This window comes from Ricinus communis, chromosome 7 (genome assembly GCF_019578655.1).
Source record: "Ricinus communis isolate WT05 ecotype wild-type chromosome 7, ASM1957865v1, whole genome shotgun sequence".
NCBI classification, from domain to species: Eukaryota; Viridiplantae; Streptophyta; class Magnoliopsida; order Malpighiales; family Euphorbiaceae; genus Ricinus; species Ricinus communis.
The window spans coordinates 23975662-23994783 of record NC_063262.1 but is presented as its reverse complement, the minus strand read 5'-3'; the positions used below and the strand labels follow the sequence as shown (position 1 = coordinate 23994783).

Below are 19122 nucleotides of genomic sequence, written 5' to 3'. Positions count from 1 at the left end.
CCAACATCATTGAGTTGTATATCTTATTTTGATATGCAGCTCTTTTGGAATGATTAACTTTCATAAAACTTTACGCTAAGTTGAGGTATTCGTTAAGGGGACTCGAATTTATCCTATATTTTTGTTTTTTGGATAGAAAGATTGTCCAAAGAAATTGATGTGGCAGTAAGCAAGGGTGATTGGCTTAGAGGTTTTACAACGAGCCTTAGCTTATAGTGTTATGGCAGCTGAGCTCTGGGGCATTTAGCATAGGCATAAAGGGTTTTAGAAATGTTGTTATTGAATCTGATAATCAGTGATGGTCATCCAGATTTTGCAGCATCACAATACGAGTTTTATTAAGAACTCTCAGTTGATTAATGCTAGCTATCCAAGTTATGTTTGTTTGGAATGGAGACATATGCTCGCTAATGATGATTTCTATCTTCCTATTAATTTTGAGGTTCTCAACATGCCTTCTTCTAAGTTATAGTCAATTATTTTAATAGACATTGTGGGCATTGCTTTACCAAGAATGTGCTCGATTTAATTTTTTTCTTAGCTTTTCGGCCTTCCATTGTGTTAAAAAATTTTAACATCTTTTTAAGGATGTTAAAGGCACATAAATTATGATCATATAAATATAGAAAATGTGTCTAAACGCGGCTAATAAGAGGGTCTGTTTGGTTCAGCTGATCAATACAGCTAATAGCTGATAGTTGATAGCTAATAAGTTAAACTGTTTGGTAGAATCTTATTAGCGATTGCCGTTTAAGTGACCATTGATGGTATAATTTATTAAATATATTCTATTTTATTATATTATATTTAATGATACAAATTAATAAAAATAACTTATAATAATTAAAATAGTTAATTTTCCTTAGCTCAATTATATTTATTGTTAAAAATATTTAAAAAAAATATTTTAAAAGTAGAAATTTAAATTTAAATTCTACTAATAATAATTTCTAATTTCAAATATTATAATTTTAAATATTATAATTATCTGACTATTAAAAATAATTTCAAAATAATAATTATTTATTTTAAAATATAAAAGTTTAATTATATGAGATCAATTTAAAATAGGTTATTGTTAATAAGTTTAATAACGATAATAGTGTCCAAATAAATAAAAAATCAAATAAGCTATCAGCTGATAAGAAAAGCTATAAAATAAAGCTGATATAATCAGCAACTGATTAGGACTAAATCAGCCATCAGCTGCTGTTTCTTAATTTTTACCGAACGCTTTAATTAGCGATTCAATTAGAAACAATTATCAATTACATCAAATTTCTGAACCAAACATATTTGTGTGTTTGGAAGTAAAAGGAAGTGAGGTTTTTTTTAGAAATTCAAAATTACCATCAATGCATTAAATAATCTTATAGTTAGTATTTGTTTTGATCATGTGAATTTATTTATTTTGGTCATGTGAAATTAAACATACATCTTTAACCACATAAGTATTCCCAATGTTACAAATAAATTCATATTAAAATAAGAAATCAAATAAAAAAATTTAAAAATTGAACTGAAAATAAATGTTTAATCTTTAATTACTAGACATAAAAATACTCAAACTTCATAATGTTTAATTTTTTAATAGTGTATATACAAAGTCTAGTTTTTTTATAGATTTTTATTTAGAATCAAACTGTATCACAATTCTAGAAACACTCGGATCGTCAAGGGTGGTTCGATTCCCCTCGTCAAACAGAAAAATAAATATGAAAAATAAATATTCATGATATGACAATTTGCTTTTTTCTTTTAATTAGTTCTTTTAAAAGTGGGACCTCCCACTGCCATATAAACTTGTTTATGGGCTGACCCTGACTTGATTTTGGACAAACTCGAGCCCGTCCAGACCCGAGAATTTTTTGATATCTCTGAGTCCAAGCCCGAGCCTGAAATTTTTTAAAAAGCCCGGCCCGGCCCGACCAGTTATTAAATCTGTCGCAAATTGTAGTTATATTTAGATTTAGGGTTTTATTTTGATTAATATATTATTAATAACAATAAAATTATAAACAAAAATAGTAATTAGTTAAGTGATATTAGCATTTAATTATAAGTTGAAGGTCATAGGTTCAAGTGTTAGGTATGACAATTTTTTTTACTAATTAAACTAAACATCGGGTCGGGCCGTGTTTGTACTCAAAAATTGTTGTCCAAGTCCGGTCTAAAAAGTGCGTACCGGCCGGATACTCAGGCCCATGAACAGGTCTACTGCCATATCACCCATCTTCCTTCCTCATCTTTATCTTTAATGCTCTCTTTTTTCTCATCCCATGTGTATATATGTACATTAAGAATATATAACTAATTGGGCTTGCAAAAAAAACAAAATTATACATGTTGAATACTACTATTATGTTCAAATATTATTGCAAACAACAATGACCATTAAGCCCCAAAGTAGAAGCAAACCCATGTGATATAGATATAAAGAATTTGAAACAGCAAAATATTAAAAATATTGACAATGATTATCACTTTATTGAAATCTTGGGTCACTAGTCATATTGATAAGAAAAATAAAGAGAAATCACCATTATTAGTATAAAAATCACCATCTTTCTATGAATTCCCAGTTCAACATTGTAAGCAGTGATTCATATAACCAAGAAAGGAATTTGACGAAGACTTAAGTTTTCGGAGGTGATTTCACATGTGTATTCATTTATATGCAGAGTAAAAAAAAAAAACCCAACTCAATTTGAATAATTCATTAAAAAATTTCAAATTTCTCAAGTGTGTCAAGAGGAATATAGCAATGGAAAAGTAAATCTATTGGCGGTGAAGAACGAGAGAGAGCGTGATAGAGAAGGGAGAGGTTGATGACTATCCACTTTACCTTTTGGTTCTTGCTCTTTAAAATCGAATTACGCGAGGATATAAACAACAAATCACAAAGTGATGGGTAATGAAGTTGGTGGCCACTGTAGAATATAGATTTGATGCTGTTAATGGCGGGCAGGGTGGCTGATATTGAAAAGAAGAAGAAGAAGAGCAAAAGGAAGTTGAGAAATTCCAGTTTTAGGTTTCTATTACATTTAAATATATTTAGTTTAATAAGTGTTTTCTTAGAAATAAAGGCAATGAGGAAGGAAGAAGAAGATGGGTGATCTGATACCGTGGGATCCAACTTTTGAATATATTGATTAAGTGTCTAATTGGACAAAACGAATGTTTAAGGATCAAAAGGCTCCTCGCAGTAAACGTTAGGGGCCAAAAATACACTTTTTCCCTTTAAACTTTACTTGAACAATTACTAGTAACGAATTTCTTTACGCAGCGAAAATTTATGCAAATTAGCCATACAATCAGGAAATAAATAAGCCTTCGAAACAGTGAAAAAATTTCAAAATTTAGAGAAGCATGAGAAAGTAAACAAGTGGCAGCGACGAGTATATCATTGCTGCTCTAAGATGTTCTTTGGATTTGAACCGCCAATCCTTGAGGAAAGTGCTCTCTTCTTGTTATTAGAAAAACTGCATGCGGCACTGGAAAGAGGCTTTGATCCTTTTCTGATGTTCCCAATTGCCATATGCCTCTCTGTTTTAGCCTGACTAGCAATATCCTGGATTTGGGTTGGCTTCTTTGGTTCAGAATTACACTTTCTCAAACCCGAAGATCTTCCACTTTTATTTACTTTGCTTCTGGTTCCTATGATGCCATCGTTAGCTGAGAAAACAATTGGGGCAGATGCCTCAGACATCAAGCTTTCGATCATAGTACCAGCTTAATAATGAGTTTTAACATAACAACTACAATACTGGCGAGTATGAGTTATATACCAGGACTGGATAATACTGCTCGAGGACGCGAAATTGGTTGAGGTTTGGTGTTCTTCACTGTTGGGCAACAAACAAGTAGGATTTTCACGAGAATATTATGAAAAACAGGCACAGAAAGTATCACTAACAAGGATTAGATAAAAGATTCAACCTTTAGAGGCAGAAACTGGTGGTGTTGCTAAACCTGAAACATTAGGCTTTGTGGTTCTGGTAGTTGAAGCTGCTGGTGGTGACAAACTTTGATTCTCCTTCTCTGCAAGAAGTACAAGAAACACACACACAGGAGTTAGCAATTCTTTATTCTGAAACAGCAAAGAACTTTCAGAAAAAAGAAAAACAAGAGTTTACATGGCCATAACCTTGCAGAGCTAGAGATTCAATAATCTTCAAGAATAGCAAAGCTCCATTTTCCTTCGGTGGAGAAAGTTCATATTCTTCTTCTTCTTGTTGTTGTTCTTGTTTCCTAACCCTGACCCTTGGATACACTTGAAAATTAAATCCCAGAAAAGAAAACACAAGTTAAATAATTACAACTTCCCATGAAACTATCAACGAAGACAAGAAGAGGAACCCACATCAAAAGCATTAATTTCAATTAAGGTAAATGAACTCACTTTTTGGCTTCTTCCTTTTCTTTGAATTCAAATGGCCTACTTCTCTGGCTGTATGCCTAAGCAGAACATTTATACACGTATCAATATATATAAACATACATCAGAAGTATTTCCATGGTTTGGTATGATTTGAAAGCAGAAAAAAAAGCTGTGACTAACGACAGAGTGTGGCTTTAGTGAGCTTGTGAAGTAACGGTAACTAGAAGTGAAAAGTGGCATTAATTCCCTGCTTTCTTAACTTGAAAATCAAGAAGAACAGATTCTTCATTCATTATTATTATTATTATTATTTTCTTTCCTTTATTAGGCAACAAAAACTTGGCAAGAAAGCTCTCTAGTCCCCATGACATGTAAGGGGTCTGAATCATGGTTGCGTTGCAGAGAGGGAACAACAGCATAACATGCCTCATCATTTAATAACTTGCTATAGATCTAACAACCGTCTCTGTTCAAAATTTTAGGGATGATAGATGGTTTTCCAATTTCTTAAGATTTACTATTTTTCATAATTAAGATCTAAAAGTTATTTTTCTTTGGTTAAAATTAAGTTTTAAAAGTATATACGATAGACAAACTAAATTATTAAATAAATCCTATATTTTGCAAGTGTTTTTAAAAATTACCATATACTTTTTATTTTTCAATATTAACAATGTATTTTGACATTAATTTCAATAGCCTTGGATAAAATTATCAACCATAATTTACTAACATAGCAAAAACTTCAACGTTAAAATCACATGGACATATCCGTGTATTGCACGACCGTTATTATTATTTTGATTATAAAATTAAGTTTATAGATACAATTTAATAATTTTTTAATTTTTAATATTAATTATATAATATTTTAAAAATAATAGTAAACTAACTATTTTTAATATTTTTTAATATTTTATTAATGTAATAATATAAAAATAATTTTAAAATATTTATTTGTTAATTCTAATATTATATAAATTAATATCATCAATATAACTGATATTTTAAAAATTAATTTATTAGTGAATATAATATTTGAAAATGTAATTAATAAGCTATTTTTTAGAATAGTTATTATCTAATTAGAAAATTAATTTATTATTAATATGTTATTTCTTATAATTAGAATGAGTGTTTAATTAGTAGTGTACTTATTAATCAATAAATTAATTAAAAAAACTACAAAAATTGCACCTAAACTTGAATCTTGTGTATTAAAAATAAATACACATATCAAGACAATAATTTTATATATCAAAAATTAAGCACACATATCAAACAAATTTTAGTCTCAAAAATTAATATATATATTCATTGCAGGTTGGTTAATCGTCAGCATGGATTTAGCTTATGATATATTTGAGAGCCCCCCCCCCCCCCCCCCCGTTCAAATGAATATCTTACAGAGAGAGCTAACAGGGAATTCCATTAATAACTTGTCGTTTTGATTCTTTGAGACAATTTGATGAATTTAGTAAATCTTTTTAGGAGGTCCAATAACCATAGATTGAACCTATCCAATTTTCACAGTATGATGGTTGGCTGTTCACAGACTAGCTGTACCTACTGTCTTTTTTTGGGGTCAATATCAACATTGCAATTCATCCAAACTTTTTTTATATATTACTAAAAGAAATACTAAAAAATGGAGCAATACCAACCCTCTCAATAAAACAATAAATTGGCTATTGCTCCTTGTTTTATTTTATTTTCAAGAACTCACGCATACTAAGACCAAAGTCTTATCCATTTATAGATGGAGCTTCGACAACAGCTAAGTCTAGAGAGAAGTTACAAGTATTACGGTCATACATAACTTCCACGCCAAGATTAGCACGATTGAAAATATTAGCTCAAGTATTAATTACACGACCTTTACTATCAACTATAGAGCAGTCGAAAATGGTAATACCTAAAGCAATCAACTAAATATCTACTACAAGCCATGCAGCTAGGAAGAAATGTAAAATTCTTAGTACTTTTTATTTTTTTATTTTTTTTATTGTAATCTTTTTATAATTTTTAAATTCACATTTTTATATAAAATTTATTTGCATACTGCTATTCTATATGTATTATATTTTCTATTAAATAATGTTAAATTGATTAATTTTAATAACATTAGTCATAAATTTTTTTAATAAATTTATTTATTCCCTCTCTATTTTTATTTTTATATATATTATAATATTAAAAGACTTAGTTATATTCATATTCCCTTAAACTTTAGAATTTTAATACTAAGAGAAGACTATTTGAAAAAATAAAATTTTATAACATTCGGTTGCTTAAGAATTCAAATTCCTATCTTAAATTATTCAAAAAATAACAGACTTTTATAAGATTCTTAGAGCTTGTATTTTCAACATTAATTTTCTATTAAAAGAACGAACCCTCAGTGGTAGCTACGGTTCAGAAATCATCGGTTCACAATTCTATTTTCATTAAAACTGGTTGTTTCTGGTTTACCATTTCTGTTCTTACAAAAAATTTAAAAATAAAAATATACAATTATTACGAATTATTTATATAACTAATTATACGATTATTACATTAGTTATTTATTCAATACCAACTTAATTAATTTTTTATTTTTACATTTATAAACCGAAACGGCGGTCGCAGTTTCATCTAAAGGGAAACCGGTGCCCACAGTTCGGAGCTGAATTGAAGCGGTTTGGTTTGGTTTTGGTTTTACACCGACCTGTGGCGACCCTTCCACCGTCTCTCCCCATGACAGCTCTTTTTCTCTCTTTTTTCTCGGAAAGGAAAATTAAGGAATTCAGGAATATGTAATCAACAGAAAAGTAAAACCATTCTGCTTTCACAATCATGACCCACCGGCAACTTCTTCTCTTTTATTATGTTCCTTACATAAATATTAAATAATATCAAGTAAATACAAAAATTAAAACAATTAATTTCATTCAACTGTACTGTCGCCGTCATCGACCATCGTTAATACAAGACCGCCACCATTTTCACTATGACAATGACGACCACCGCTGCCACCGTCATCTAAAAACAACATAAATAGAAATTAACCATGCTACGCTTACCAGGTTTTTAAAGTAAAGAACTTCCCCTTTTTAGTTTCAAATGTATATCACTCCATTAACGATTTAACAGGAACACATTTTAAATAATCATTAGAACTCCTATAAATAAATATAAAATATAAATCAATACTAAGTTTCCATTCACCAATTTATCTTTTTAATTTTAATTAATGGATTCTGATTTTTTCCCACTCCTTTATTATCAAATAAACTTTTCAGTGATGAGACCAGTGCTGGGTGATCTCTTCAGTGTGCAGCGGCGATGACTGTCTATTCAAATGGTAATGTTGATTTTCTTCTTCCTTTTTTTGTGCGTTTTAGTATAGAAGAAAGATGTGAGAAAATGTTAAAAAAATAAAAAGAAATTCCATTAAGGTAATTTGTAATTTACCATATTTTTATTTTAAAATCTATAGTGTATTTTTTGTCACTTTAATATATTATGAATATTAATAATTAGTAAATAATGGTTAAATTGTATAATACCATTAAGACATTTTAACACGACATGTAATAACCACTGTTTTTTCAATTATTGTGTCATATTTGCTATCTGTGTAGTACAATTTGATATTTATTTACTAATAATTATATTTATAATATATTAAAATGATAAAAAAGATACTCTAGATTTTAAAATAAAAATATATTAATATAGTAGTTTACTGATTATTTTTTAAAAAATAAAATTAAATAGTGGCATAGATGGTATAGTGGCTGGTGGTGGTAATTTGTTTGAAGGTACAAGGGTAAAAGAAAAACAAAAGGACGTGTGTAAAATTTTCAAATTAGGTACAAGAACAAAAGGACGCGTGTAAAATTTTCAAAGGCAAATTTGATGTTTTAGTTAAAGTTAAGGATAGATCAATAGAATGGTTGTTAATATAAATATAATAAAATAGTGAAATTTTTAATATATTTTTAAAACTTCATAAACTAGTATTCTCACCATTCTATATTTTTAAAAAATAAAAAAAATATTATTTATCATTTTTATATATCAAATGCAACATTAATGAATTTTTATTTTATTTTATTTTATCATTGTGTTGAAATAAGTATAATAAATTTTATAATATCTATAGAAGATAATTTAGTCTACTTTTACTAGTCTTTTCTTATAATTAAACTTATTAAATCATTTATTAATTCAAATGAACTAATAAAATATGATAATTAATATACAATTGATAAAATATAATATATCAGACTTTATGAGTAAATATTTATCGCTTTCTTTTATTATATTTAATCACCAAAATGATGTATAAGAGCATTTCTAACAAACTCTAAAATCATTTTTATTTTCTATTATAGAGAGTGTATGTAAAAATTAAACTTCAAAGAGACTTCCTAAATTATTATTTTTCTCTTAAATGACTTAAGAATCAAATTTTTTTAAGTGGCTCTTAAATATATTATATTATTCAATTCTTTTAGTTTCTTCATTTTTTTTCCTTAAGAGTCATATTCTTCCTTCTTATTTATTTCTTTCTTTCTTTACTTCATTAATAAAAAGGTTAATTCAAAAGTAAAATAGAGAATATCATTAGAATACTCACAAATTTTAAAACAAGTTAAAAAAGAGCTAATTATTTATAAGTTAATGGAAAGACATATAAAAATATTGTTAGAGATGCTCTAAGTAAAAATATTTTTTTAAAATAATTGTATTCATGATCTATTTTCTTTTATGCACATAATAGAGTTAATATAATATATATAGGCTTAATTGGGACAAAAAAAATATTAACTTTGCATTCGTTATCAAAATCAAAATATAGTATATTAAATTTTTAATTTCAATATTATATTTAAATAATAATTTCAATTTTAGCATTCACTAAGATTATTAATTAAACTTGTTAACATTATGTAAACTCTAGCAAAAAAAAAAAAAGAAAAACCGAGTCAACACTTGCATTACTAAGTTATTATCATTTAAGCATATTAGATATATAAAATACTAAAATTAATTTTATTACTTGCATGCTTATATTTTAGTTATAATTAATTATAATATTAATTTTACTTTTTTATCTCCACTGAAATTCATGCAACATCGGCAAATTTGACGGATAATTTTTACTAAATGCTAAAATTGAAATTAATATTAAAATTAGTGATAAAATTTAAAAATTAGTTTTAAATTAGATAACAATATAAAATTTAGGAATTTTTTAGAAAAAAAGTCTATAATCTAATTAGTATTCCGTTATTGTTATGTTGGCTTATAATAAAAAAGATGTGTAATGTAATTATAAAATTTTCGTTTACTTTGGCTTATGCAGTCGTGATGCACGTGGCCAATTACTAGAATTCGATTATAGTCACTTCAACTCGACAATGAGTGGTCGGAATCCAATCAGTAATCATTAAAATCCAAGTTGGTGCCTACGACTGGCCGTCGAATTTTGATAACTAATAGCTGAAATTGTAATGATGTTTATTTAAATTTATATTAAATTTATCATAACATATATGTACATACATGCATATTTTAAATTTTAACATTTAATTATTGATAATATAATTTAATTATTTAAAATAAATAAATTAATATGTATGTTGTAAACCTAGTTTAGTTTCAATGGATGGAATCATCCCAGTAACCGCGTTGTATGCATTAAGCAGAATATTTGATGTCATATTCGGACGTACTAAAACTAAAAGTAACCTTAACTTCATTCTTTAACAATGTTGTTCCTCATAATGCCTGAATGATAAATAAAACGTTTTCCTCCTGAATGTGATCCAACTCCTGTCAACCTTCTTAAATTCCAAAGTCTTTTTATATTATTATTATTATTTTTTCTTTTCGTAATAATTTGCAGTGTTTTAAATATTCAACACCACCTACTTCTCCATTTGTCTACTTCTGCTTGCTTTAGTCTTATATGAAGTATGCTCGTCTGTTCTGTATTTTCATTTCCACTTTCAGAAACTTCAGTATGGATATTCTTAATTCCTTGTTTGTTTTGTCGATAACTGCACTCGTAGCATCGCCTCATTTTTCTTCTTCAGCAACATCTGATTCTGCCTTGAAGGAAGGCTCGTCTCTTTCTGTAGAGAATCCGCAGGACATTCTTGTTTCAAAAACTGGCGTTTTCTCCGCTGGATTTTACCCTGTCGGCGACAATGCTTACTGCTTTGCTGTGTGGTTCAGCAAACCATCTTGCAGTAGGAGTTCTACTAGTAGCAGTTGTACCGTCGTTTGGACGGCAAATCGTGATTATCCGGTTAATGGCAAACGTTCAAAGCTTCGGCTGCAACAAAATGGAAATCTTGTCCTGACAGATGCTGATAAATCCATTGCTTGGTCCGTCAAAACTGCTTCTCTTTTGTCAACAGAGCTAACCCTTTATGACTCTGGCAATCTTGTTCTGCATACTGTGAAGGGTGCTGTTCTCTGGCAAAGCTTTGGTTCACCGGCGGACACTCTTCTTCCCCTACAACAATTTAACAAAGACATGCAGCTTGTCTCGTCAAGAAGCAGAACAAATCTTTCTTCTGGTTTTTACAAGCTATTTTTCAACAATGATAATCTTCTTCGTCTTCTATATGACAGTCCAGAGGTCTCGAGTATATATTGGCCAAAACCGTGGCTTGTGAGCTGGGCAACAGGGAGATTCTCTTACAATCGCAGCAGACTCGCCTTTCTTGATACTTTAGGCAAGTTTACTTCATCCGACAAGTTTTCTTTTCTATCAGGAGATTATGGAGTGAGACTTCAACGAAGACTAACACTTGATTTTGATGGCAATCTTCGATTGTACAGTAGGGAAGAGGACAACGAAAACAACAAAACTTGGGTTATTTCATGGCAAGCCCTGTCTCAATCATGTATGATTCATGGAACTTGCGGACCTAATAGTATATGCAACTATGATCCAATTTCTGGTAGAAAATGTTCTTGCCTTCCAGGTCATAAGTTAAAGAATACTACTGACTGGTCTTATGGTTGCGAACCGGAATTCAATCTTTCCTGTGACAACAGTTCAGACCAGGTTAGTTTCATTAAGTTCATGCATGCCGATTTTTATGGAAATGATCATGAAGTGTATCCTGGTTACACCTTGGAAGAGTGTGAGAATTTATGTTTGAGATTGTGCAATTGCAAAGGATTCCAGTACAGGTACATTGGAGGAAATCAGTGGTCTCTTTTTTCTGTGATTAATAATATCCAGCACACAATTATTCCTACAGTTTGCTATCCCAAGATTTCATTGCTAAACGGGTATGTTTCACCAGATTACGATGGAGATTTCTATGTAAAATTCCCTAAAAATGGTTTTTTCTCTGATAAAGAGGATAATTCGGGATTTGGGTTGAATTGCTCTAGTGATATTGTGAGGCCTTTGTACAGAACTTACCCAGAAAGACTTGAAAATAGAACACTGCAGTTGCTGTTCTGGTTTGCCTTTGGTTTAGGAGGAGTTGAGATATTCTGTATTCTTTTAGTTTGGTGTTTCTTGATCAGTTCCCATAAGGACTCAAATGATGCTTCTCAAGGCTACCAGCAAGTTGCAATAACAGGATTCAAAAGATTCACCTACTCTGAACTGAAACAGGCAACTCAAAATTTCAGTTCAGAAGTTGGAAGAGGAGCAGGAGGAACAGTATACAGAGGCAAATTGCCCGATAATCGAATTGCAGCAATCAAACGACTGAATATAGCTGACCAAGGAGAAGCTGAATTCCTAGCAGAAGTAAGCACTCTTGGGAAGCTTAATCATATGAACTTGATAGATTCTTGGGGTTATTGTGCGGAGAAAAAGCATAGGCTTCTGGTATATGAGTACATGGAGCATGGGTCTTTAGCAGATAATCTTTTCTCCAATGCACTAGATTGGCGAAAAAGGTTCGAAATCGCCTTAGGCACAGCAAGAGGGCTAGCTTATCTGCATGAAGAATGCCTGGAATGGGTACTTCACTGTGATGTAAAGCCTCCAAACATGCTCCTGGACTCAAATTACAACCCGAAAGTGTCGGACTTTGGCTTGTCCAAGCTACTAAAAAGATCAGGCCATGATGACTCGAACATCTCTAGCTTTTCAAGAATAAGAGGAACGAGAGGGTACATGGCTCCTGAATGGGTTTTGAACATGCGCATCACGTCAAAGGTGGATGTCTACAGCTATGGGATTGTTGTTTTGGAGATGGTGACAGGGAAGTGCAGTCCTGCAATGGGAGTGAGCAGTAATGGCGGAGAAGAGAAAGAGCAGCGAGGATTGGTGACATGGGTAAGAGACAAGAAGAATAATGGAGGAGAATCATGGATTGAAGAGATTGTGGATCCTATGCTGGAAGGAGAAAATGACAGAGTTGAAATGGAAACTCTTGTTACATTGGCCTTACAATGTGTGGAGGAAGACAGTGATGCAAGACCTACCATGAGCAAAGTCGTCCAGATTCTTCTCCATCATCAGAACTATCTCTAGATAGTCATTGTTTATTTATAAATTTTCTTACTTTGGACTTACACATCAAATCAAATTGACAGTTGATTACTTATTAATTTTAAATAATAAATTATATATCAACCATTTAATATTAAGATATAAAATATTTAAAATATGTATGATTTTTTTATTTTTTGTGATATATATATATATAATTTAAATAAAAAATTTTATTTATTTATTTAAAAAAATTGTCAAAACTTAATGTATATCCTCGTTTATATATAAAATTGATAAATGCTCGATATATATTTATTAATTTTAAACAAATGAGTGTATGTTAATCGTTTAATGTCAAAGTATAAAATACTCATAATCTGTGTTACCTTTCTATCAATTACGGTGAGAATACAAAACTTAGATAAGAATCACCAATTTTTTAAATTTAGTATCCAAAATTAATATAATTAATTTTGAGTGTATTAGACGGAAGTTTTGTGGAACTTCTTCAAAATTTTTAGTATAACTTCATTATTCTTTTTATTTTTTCTTTTTATAGTTAGTCGCACTATAGAATGGATTATTAGAAGAAAAATAAAAGAAGTGTTAGAAATGTATATTATAAGTGGGAGTGATAGCTGTTAAACACTGTAATTAAATGTTTATTGTAAGGGTAGTATAGTTATTTCTATGTTAGAGTATAAATAGTCATCTTTCCTTTGTTTTTAGGTTAAGCTTACTTTGGTTATGTACATAATGTTATTCCTTCATTTGTAACATGGTATCAGAGCTTCCTCTTTCCTGCGTGCATCTTCTTGCTTTGCTGCGTGCGTCTGCTGCTTTGCTGCTGTGCGTCGGCATTTCCACTTTGCGCGCCACCTGCTCGATAAAACTCCCCTGTTAAATCTGTTGTGCAGACTGCTGTGCGTCTGCTCGTTCTTCCTCTTCTTTGCTGTGTGCATCTACTTCTTGCTGCTGCGTGCGTCTGGAAAATAGACTGTTGTGTGTCTGCTCGTTCTTCCTTTCTTTGCCGTGTGCATCTGCTTTTTGTTGTTCGTGGCGTGTTGGTCAGTGGTACTCCTTGCATGCCACCTGCTCGACAAAATTCTTTGCTTTTCGATGTTGACAGACACAACATTATAAGGTTGGATTTGTTGATAGGGGCTGTGGCTTAAATTTATTTGCTTGGTAGGAAACTATATATTGTGGTTTCATATTGATAAATCGTTATGGCACATAAGCAATCTGTAAAAGAGGCTTTGTAAGTTGTTATCGGTTTGTAAAAGTAGATTTGTTGCCCCTTCTTTGGAGTAATTGATTGTTGTTGATTTACATTGAATTTTCTTTCTTTTATGCATTCGTATGGTGAAGCTAGAGATGATTCACTTCAAGCAGTTAGTGTTCAGTTGGATGGTAAGAATTATGCGTATTGGAGCTACGTGATGAAAAATTTCTTGAAAGGGAAACAAAAGTGGGGATATATTTCGGGTGCTTATATTAAGTCTAAAGATGATGTGGCATTATTGGATAAATGGGAAGTTGATAATTCAAAAATTATTACTTGGATCAATAATTCTGTTAAACATTTGATAGGCACCCAATTAGCAAAATATAAGACGGCTAAGGAGGTTTGGGATCACCTAGATAGACTGTATACACAGTCTAATTTTACAAAGCAATACCAGTTGGAGTCTGACATTCGTGCTCTTGGGAAAGTATGAGTATTCAGGAATTCTACGATCTTTGTGATTTGTGGGATCGATTGGCTCTCGCGAACTTTCTTTGAATTCACGAGCCTTTGGGCCTTATATTGTACGAAGAAAGGAGCAGAGATTGGTACAATTTTTAATGGCCATTCGTGATGAGTTTAAGGGACTTCGTAGGTCTATTCTGCATCGTCATCCACTGCCTTCTGTTGATTCTGTTGTTAGTGAACTTTTGGCTGAAGAAATTCGTTTGAAGTCCTCGGTTGTAAAAGAGGTTTCTTCAGCTTCTGCTCCATCTGTTTTTGCCATGATTCCTCGATCAAACTCTAAATCTCAATTCAGGCCATATGGATCTGTTGCTCGTGATGAATGCGGGTTCTGCAAGCAAAAAGGTCATTGGAAATCTCAGTGTCCAAAATTGGGCAGAGGAAAACAACAACAGTTTCATCAACAGCAGCAACAACAGTCTCATCAGTGGTCGTATCGATCACCGCCTCTCCATAATGGACCTTCTCTTCTACCCCCTCCTTACAATGCCTTGTCAACCTCCTCCTTAAACCCATCACTGATTGAGCAGTTTCAGCAGTTCCTTACTTCTCGGCCTCATGCCATGTCTGCTTCCTCTGAAGTATGTCTGTCATCTAGTCCTTCAGGTATATCCCCTTCCTCCTGGATTTTAGATTCTGGTGCTTTAAACCATATGTCACCTAATTTATCATCATTTACTTCTCTAACCCCTAAAGTTTCAGTTCCTGTTATGAGTGCTAATGGTACACCTATGCCATTGCAAGGTGTTGGTTCGGTTATTACGCCTTCTCTATCTTTGTCTAATGTCTATCATATTTCTAGTCTTGCTTTGAATCTTGCTTCTGTTGGTCAGATTTGTGATATTGGATGCTCAGTCTCATTTTCTTCTTCTGCTTGTTTTGTTCAGGATCTACAGTCTCAGAAAGTGATTGGGATCGGCCATAGAGAAGGAGGACTTTATGTATTGGATCAACTCAAAACCCCTCACACTGCGGCTGTTGTTCCTGGTGTGAATTTGTCATCCTTTCGTTTGAATCCCTCTTCATCTATGTTTTATTTATGGCACTCTCGCCTTGGTCATCTCTCTGTGTCTCGTTTAAAATTTTTACTTTCTACAGGAGCTTTAGGAAATTTGAAAACTCATGATATTTCTGATTGAAGTGGTTGTAAACTAGCCAAGTTTAATGCATTGCCTTTTCCTAAAAGTACTACTATATCTGTTACTCCTTTTGATCTTATTCATTCTGATGTATAGGGACCCTCTCCTGTTTCTACAAAAGGGGATTCTCGCTATTATGTATCCTTTATTGATGATTGCACTCGTTATTGTTGGGTTTATCTTATAAAACGTCGTTCAGACTTTTTTGGCATTTATAATGAGTTCTGATCTCTTGTGAAAACCCAACATTCAGTTGTTATCAAATGTTTTAGATGCGATTTGGGGGGAGAGTATACTTCTCATGCTTATAAGGATCTACTTGCTTTAGATAGTACAATTTACCAAACTTCTTGCACTGATACTCCTGAACAAAATGGAGTTGCTGAAAGAAAACATAGGCATATTCTAAAGACTGCACGATCACTCTTGTTGTCTACTAGTGTTCCTAGTGAATTTTGAGGGGAAGGAGTTCTTACTTCTGTTCATTTAATTAACAGAATTCATATTTCTCATAATTCTGGCTTATCTCCCTATGAAAGATTGTATGGTCGTCCGCCAGATTATACTTCTCTTCTTATTTTTGGTTCTACATGTTTTATTCTTCTTCCTCATATTGAACGCAGTAAGCTATCATCTCTATCTACTATATGTGTCTTTCTTGGTTATGGTGCAGGTCAAAAAGGGTATCGTTGTTTTGATCCAGTCAGTCATAAATTATATGTTTCTCGTCATGTTGTTTTTCTTGAACATATTCCTTATTTTGCAATTCCTGACCGTCCTCACCATATATCTATGTCTGATCTTATCCATATTGACCCTTTTGCTATTGATGTTGATGAGCTATCCTCTGCTGACATTCCTGACACCTCTATTGGCTCCTCTACTATACACTCCGCCCAATCATCTCGTGAGACTGCAGATACTATCGTACCTTGTTATCCTGTACGCAATCGTAAGTCCACTAAACCACCTGATTTTGATTATTCTTGTTATTCGAGTTCATTTGTTTCTTTTCTCGCTTCTATTCATCGTCTTTCTGAACCTTCATCTTTCAAAGAAGCCATTCTTGATCCTCTTTGGCAGCGTGCCATGGCTGAGGAGTTAACTGCTCTTCACCAAACCCATACTTGGGATTTAGTATTCCTTCCTACAGGTAAACGTGCTATTGGTTCTCGTTGGGTCTACAAGATTAAAACTAAGTCTGATGGTTCTATTGAAAGGTATAAAGCTCGTTTAGTGGCTAAGGGTTATTCTGAGGAATATGGTATGGATTATGAAGAGACTTTTGCTCCCGTTGCTAAAATGACTACAGTTCGAACTCTTATTGTTGTTGCTTCCGTTCGCCGTTGGGATATAACTCAAATGGATGTCAAAAATGCCTTTTTGAATGGCGATCTTCACGAAGAAGTTTATATGGTCCCTCCTCCTGGTCTTGATCATCATCCTGGTGAAGTTTGCAGACTTAGAAAGGCTCTTTATGGTCTCAAACAGGCTCCTCGTGCTTGGTTTGAGAAGTTTTCTGTTGTAATTACTTCACTTGGTTTTCATCCTAGCCACCATGACTCTGCACTGTTTATCAAATGTACTTCGGCTGGTCGAATTTTACTTTCTCTATATGTTGATGATATGATTATTACAGGTGATGATGTTGTCGGGATTAGTCTGTTAAAGTCCGAACTGACTCGTTGTTTTGCTATGAAGGACTTGGGTTCCCTTCGTTACTTCTTGGGTATTGAAGTTACTTTTTCTCCAAAAGGGTATCTTCTTTCTCAATCTAAGTACATTTCTAATATTTTTGAGCGTGCTCGCCTTTATGATAATAAGACTGTTGATACTCCAATTGAGCTTAACGCTCGTTATTCTACTTCTGATGGTTCTCTACTGCCGGATCCGAGTATGTATCAGACTGTTGTTGGAAGTTTGGTTTATCTTACTATCACTCGTCCTGATATTGCATATGTTTTCATATAGTTAATCAGTTTGTTACTTCTCCTACTACAGTTCATTAGACTGTTGTTCTTCGCATTTTGAGATACCTCCGCGGCACTCAGTTTCAGACTCTTCTACTTTCATCTGCTTCATCTTTAGAGTTATGTGCTTACTCTGATGCTGATTGGGCTGGTGATCCCACTGACTGCAAATCAACTACTGGATTTTGTATCTTTTTAGGTGATTCCCTTATCTCTTGGAAAAGTAAGAAGCAGGGCGTCATTTCTCGATCCTCAACGGAGGCTGAATATCGCGTTATGGCTTCTACTACTTGTGAAATAGTTTGGTTGTGATGGTTGCTTGCTCATATGGGTGTCTTTCTGCAGCAACCAACTCCTTTACATTGTGATAATAAGAGCGCTATTCAGATTGCACACAATTCAGTCTTTCACGAACGGACCAAGCATATCGAAACCGACTGTCATATTACCCGTCATCATCTTCAGAATGGCACATTGACATTGTCTTTTGTTTCTTCTTCCTTACAGCTTGCGGACTTATTTACAAAATGTATAACTGCTTCACGTTTTCGTTTTTTATCTGACAAACTCTTGATGCTTATTGCTATCGCATCGTGAGTTTGAGGGGGAATATTAAACACTATAATTAAATGTTTATTGTAAGGGTAGTATAGTTATTTCCATGTTAGAGTATAAATAGTCATCTTTCCGTTGTTTTTATGTTAAGCTTACTTTGGTTATGCACATAATGTTATTCCTTCATTTGTAACAATAGCAACCGTATGGCTTGAAAGAGATGGTAATGAATCAAACTCTGTCAAATTTTCGCTTTAATGAAAAGAAAATTAAATAAAAGGACACAAAGAGAATGGTTGTGAATTAGGTGGTGGCTTACTAATCACTGCACTAAACATCAACATTTTTATTGAAATAAAATAAAAAATGAAATTAATAATCTGAATTCATTCAATTTTCTTTTGTCGAAATCATTTTTAACTTACATGATAACAAAAATAAATGAATTATGGGCAAAAGAATTGCTTCTGAATTATTATTTAATTAAATAAATAATTTATTAGTTAATATAGTGAATATATAATAAATATAAAAATTATATGTTTTAAAATAACTATACATATTAAACGAATTTTATATTTTGATTCATATTTCTTAAAACTAAAAATTATTTATGGTTAAAAAATATTGTATTAATTTATATAATATTTTAAATATATTAAAAATGATACATTTTTAAAAATAATAATAATTATTATTATTATTTAATTAGAAAATTAATTAATTAAGTAACTATTCTAAATATTATAGATTTACAACAATCTAGATTTTATATGTTAAAATGGAAATATATGTCAAAAGATTTTTCAATATCTCGAAATTTATATATATATATGTATAAAATTTTGTTCAATATGTGA

General features: G+C 31.8%; 2 protein-coding genes across 2 annotated transcripts; one reads left to right on the top strand and one right to left on the bottom strand.

Moving 5' to 3' along the window:
• Positions 1-3292: 3292 nt before the first annotated feature.
• On the bottom strand, positions 3293-4664 carry LOC8266713 (adherence factor). Its single transcript, XM_015723792.3, has 5 exons — positions 4403-4664; positions 4148-4273; positions 3940-4041; positions 3789-3845; positions 3293-3675 (listed from the first exon to the last, which is right to left on the bottom strand). Exons 1-5 carry the CDS (start codon positions 4497-4499, stop codon positions 3404-3406), a joined length of 654 nt encoding a protein of 217 aa, XP_015579278.2. The 5' UTR covers positions 4500-4664; the 3' UTR covers positions 3293-3403.
• A 5665-nt stretch (positions 4665-10329) lies between these two features.
• LOC8266714 (putative receptor protein kinase ZmPK1) lies at positions 10330-12953 on the top strand. Its single transcript, XM_025158671.2, has one exon. The coding sequence runs from the start codon at positions 10341-10343 to the stop codon at positions 12882-12884; it is 2544 nt and encodes an 847-aa protein (XP_025014439.2). The 5' UTR covers positions 10330-10340; the 3' UTR covers positions 12885-12953.
• Positions 12954-19122: the final 6169 nt, after the last annotated feature.

What these genes read in the sequence shown, in the direction of transcription:
- LOC8266713 (XM_015723792.3), bottom strand. Translation starts at nt 4,499, where the DNA reads ATGTTTATATATATTGATACGTGTATAAATGTTCTGCTTAGGCATACA. An exon ending in TGAATCTCTAGCTCTGCAAG is followed by an intron (nt 4,042 to 4,147) that starts GTTATGGCCATG and finishes TACTTCTTGCAG; the next exon opens with AGAAGGAGAATCAAAGTTTG. An exon ending in ACCAGTTTCTGCCTCTAAAG is followed by an intron (nt 3,846 to 3,939) that starts GTTGAATCTTTT and finishes GTTGCCCAACAG; the next exon opens with TGAAGAACACCAAACCTCAA.
- LOC8266714 (XM_025158671.2), top strand. Translation starts at nt 10,341, where the DNA reads ATGAAGTATGCTCGTCTGTTCTGTATTTTCATTTCCACTTTCAGAAAC.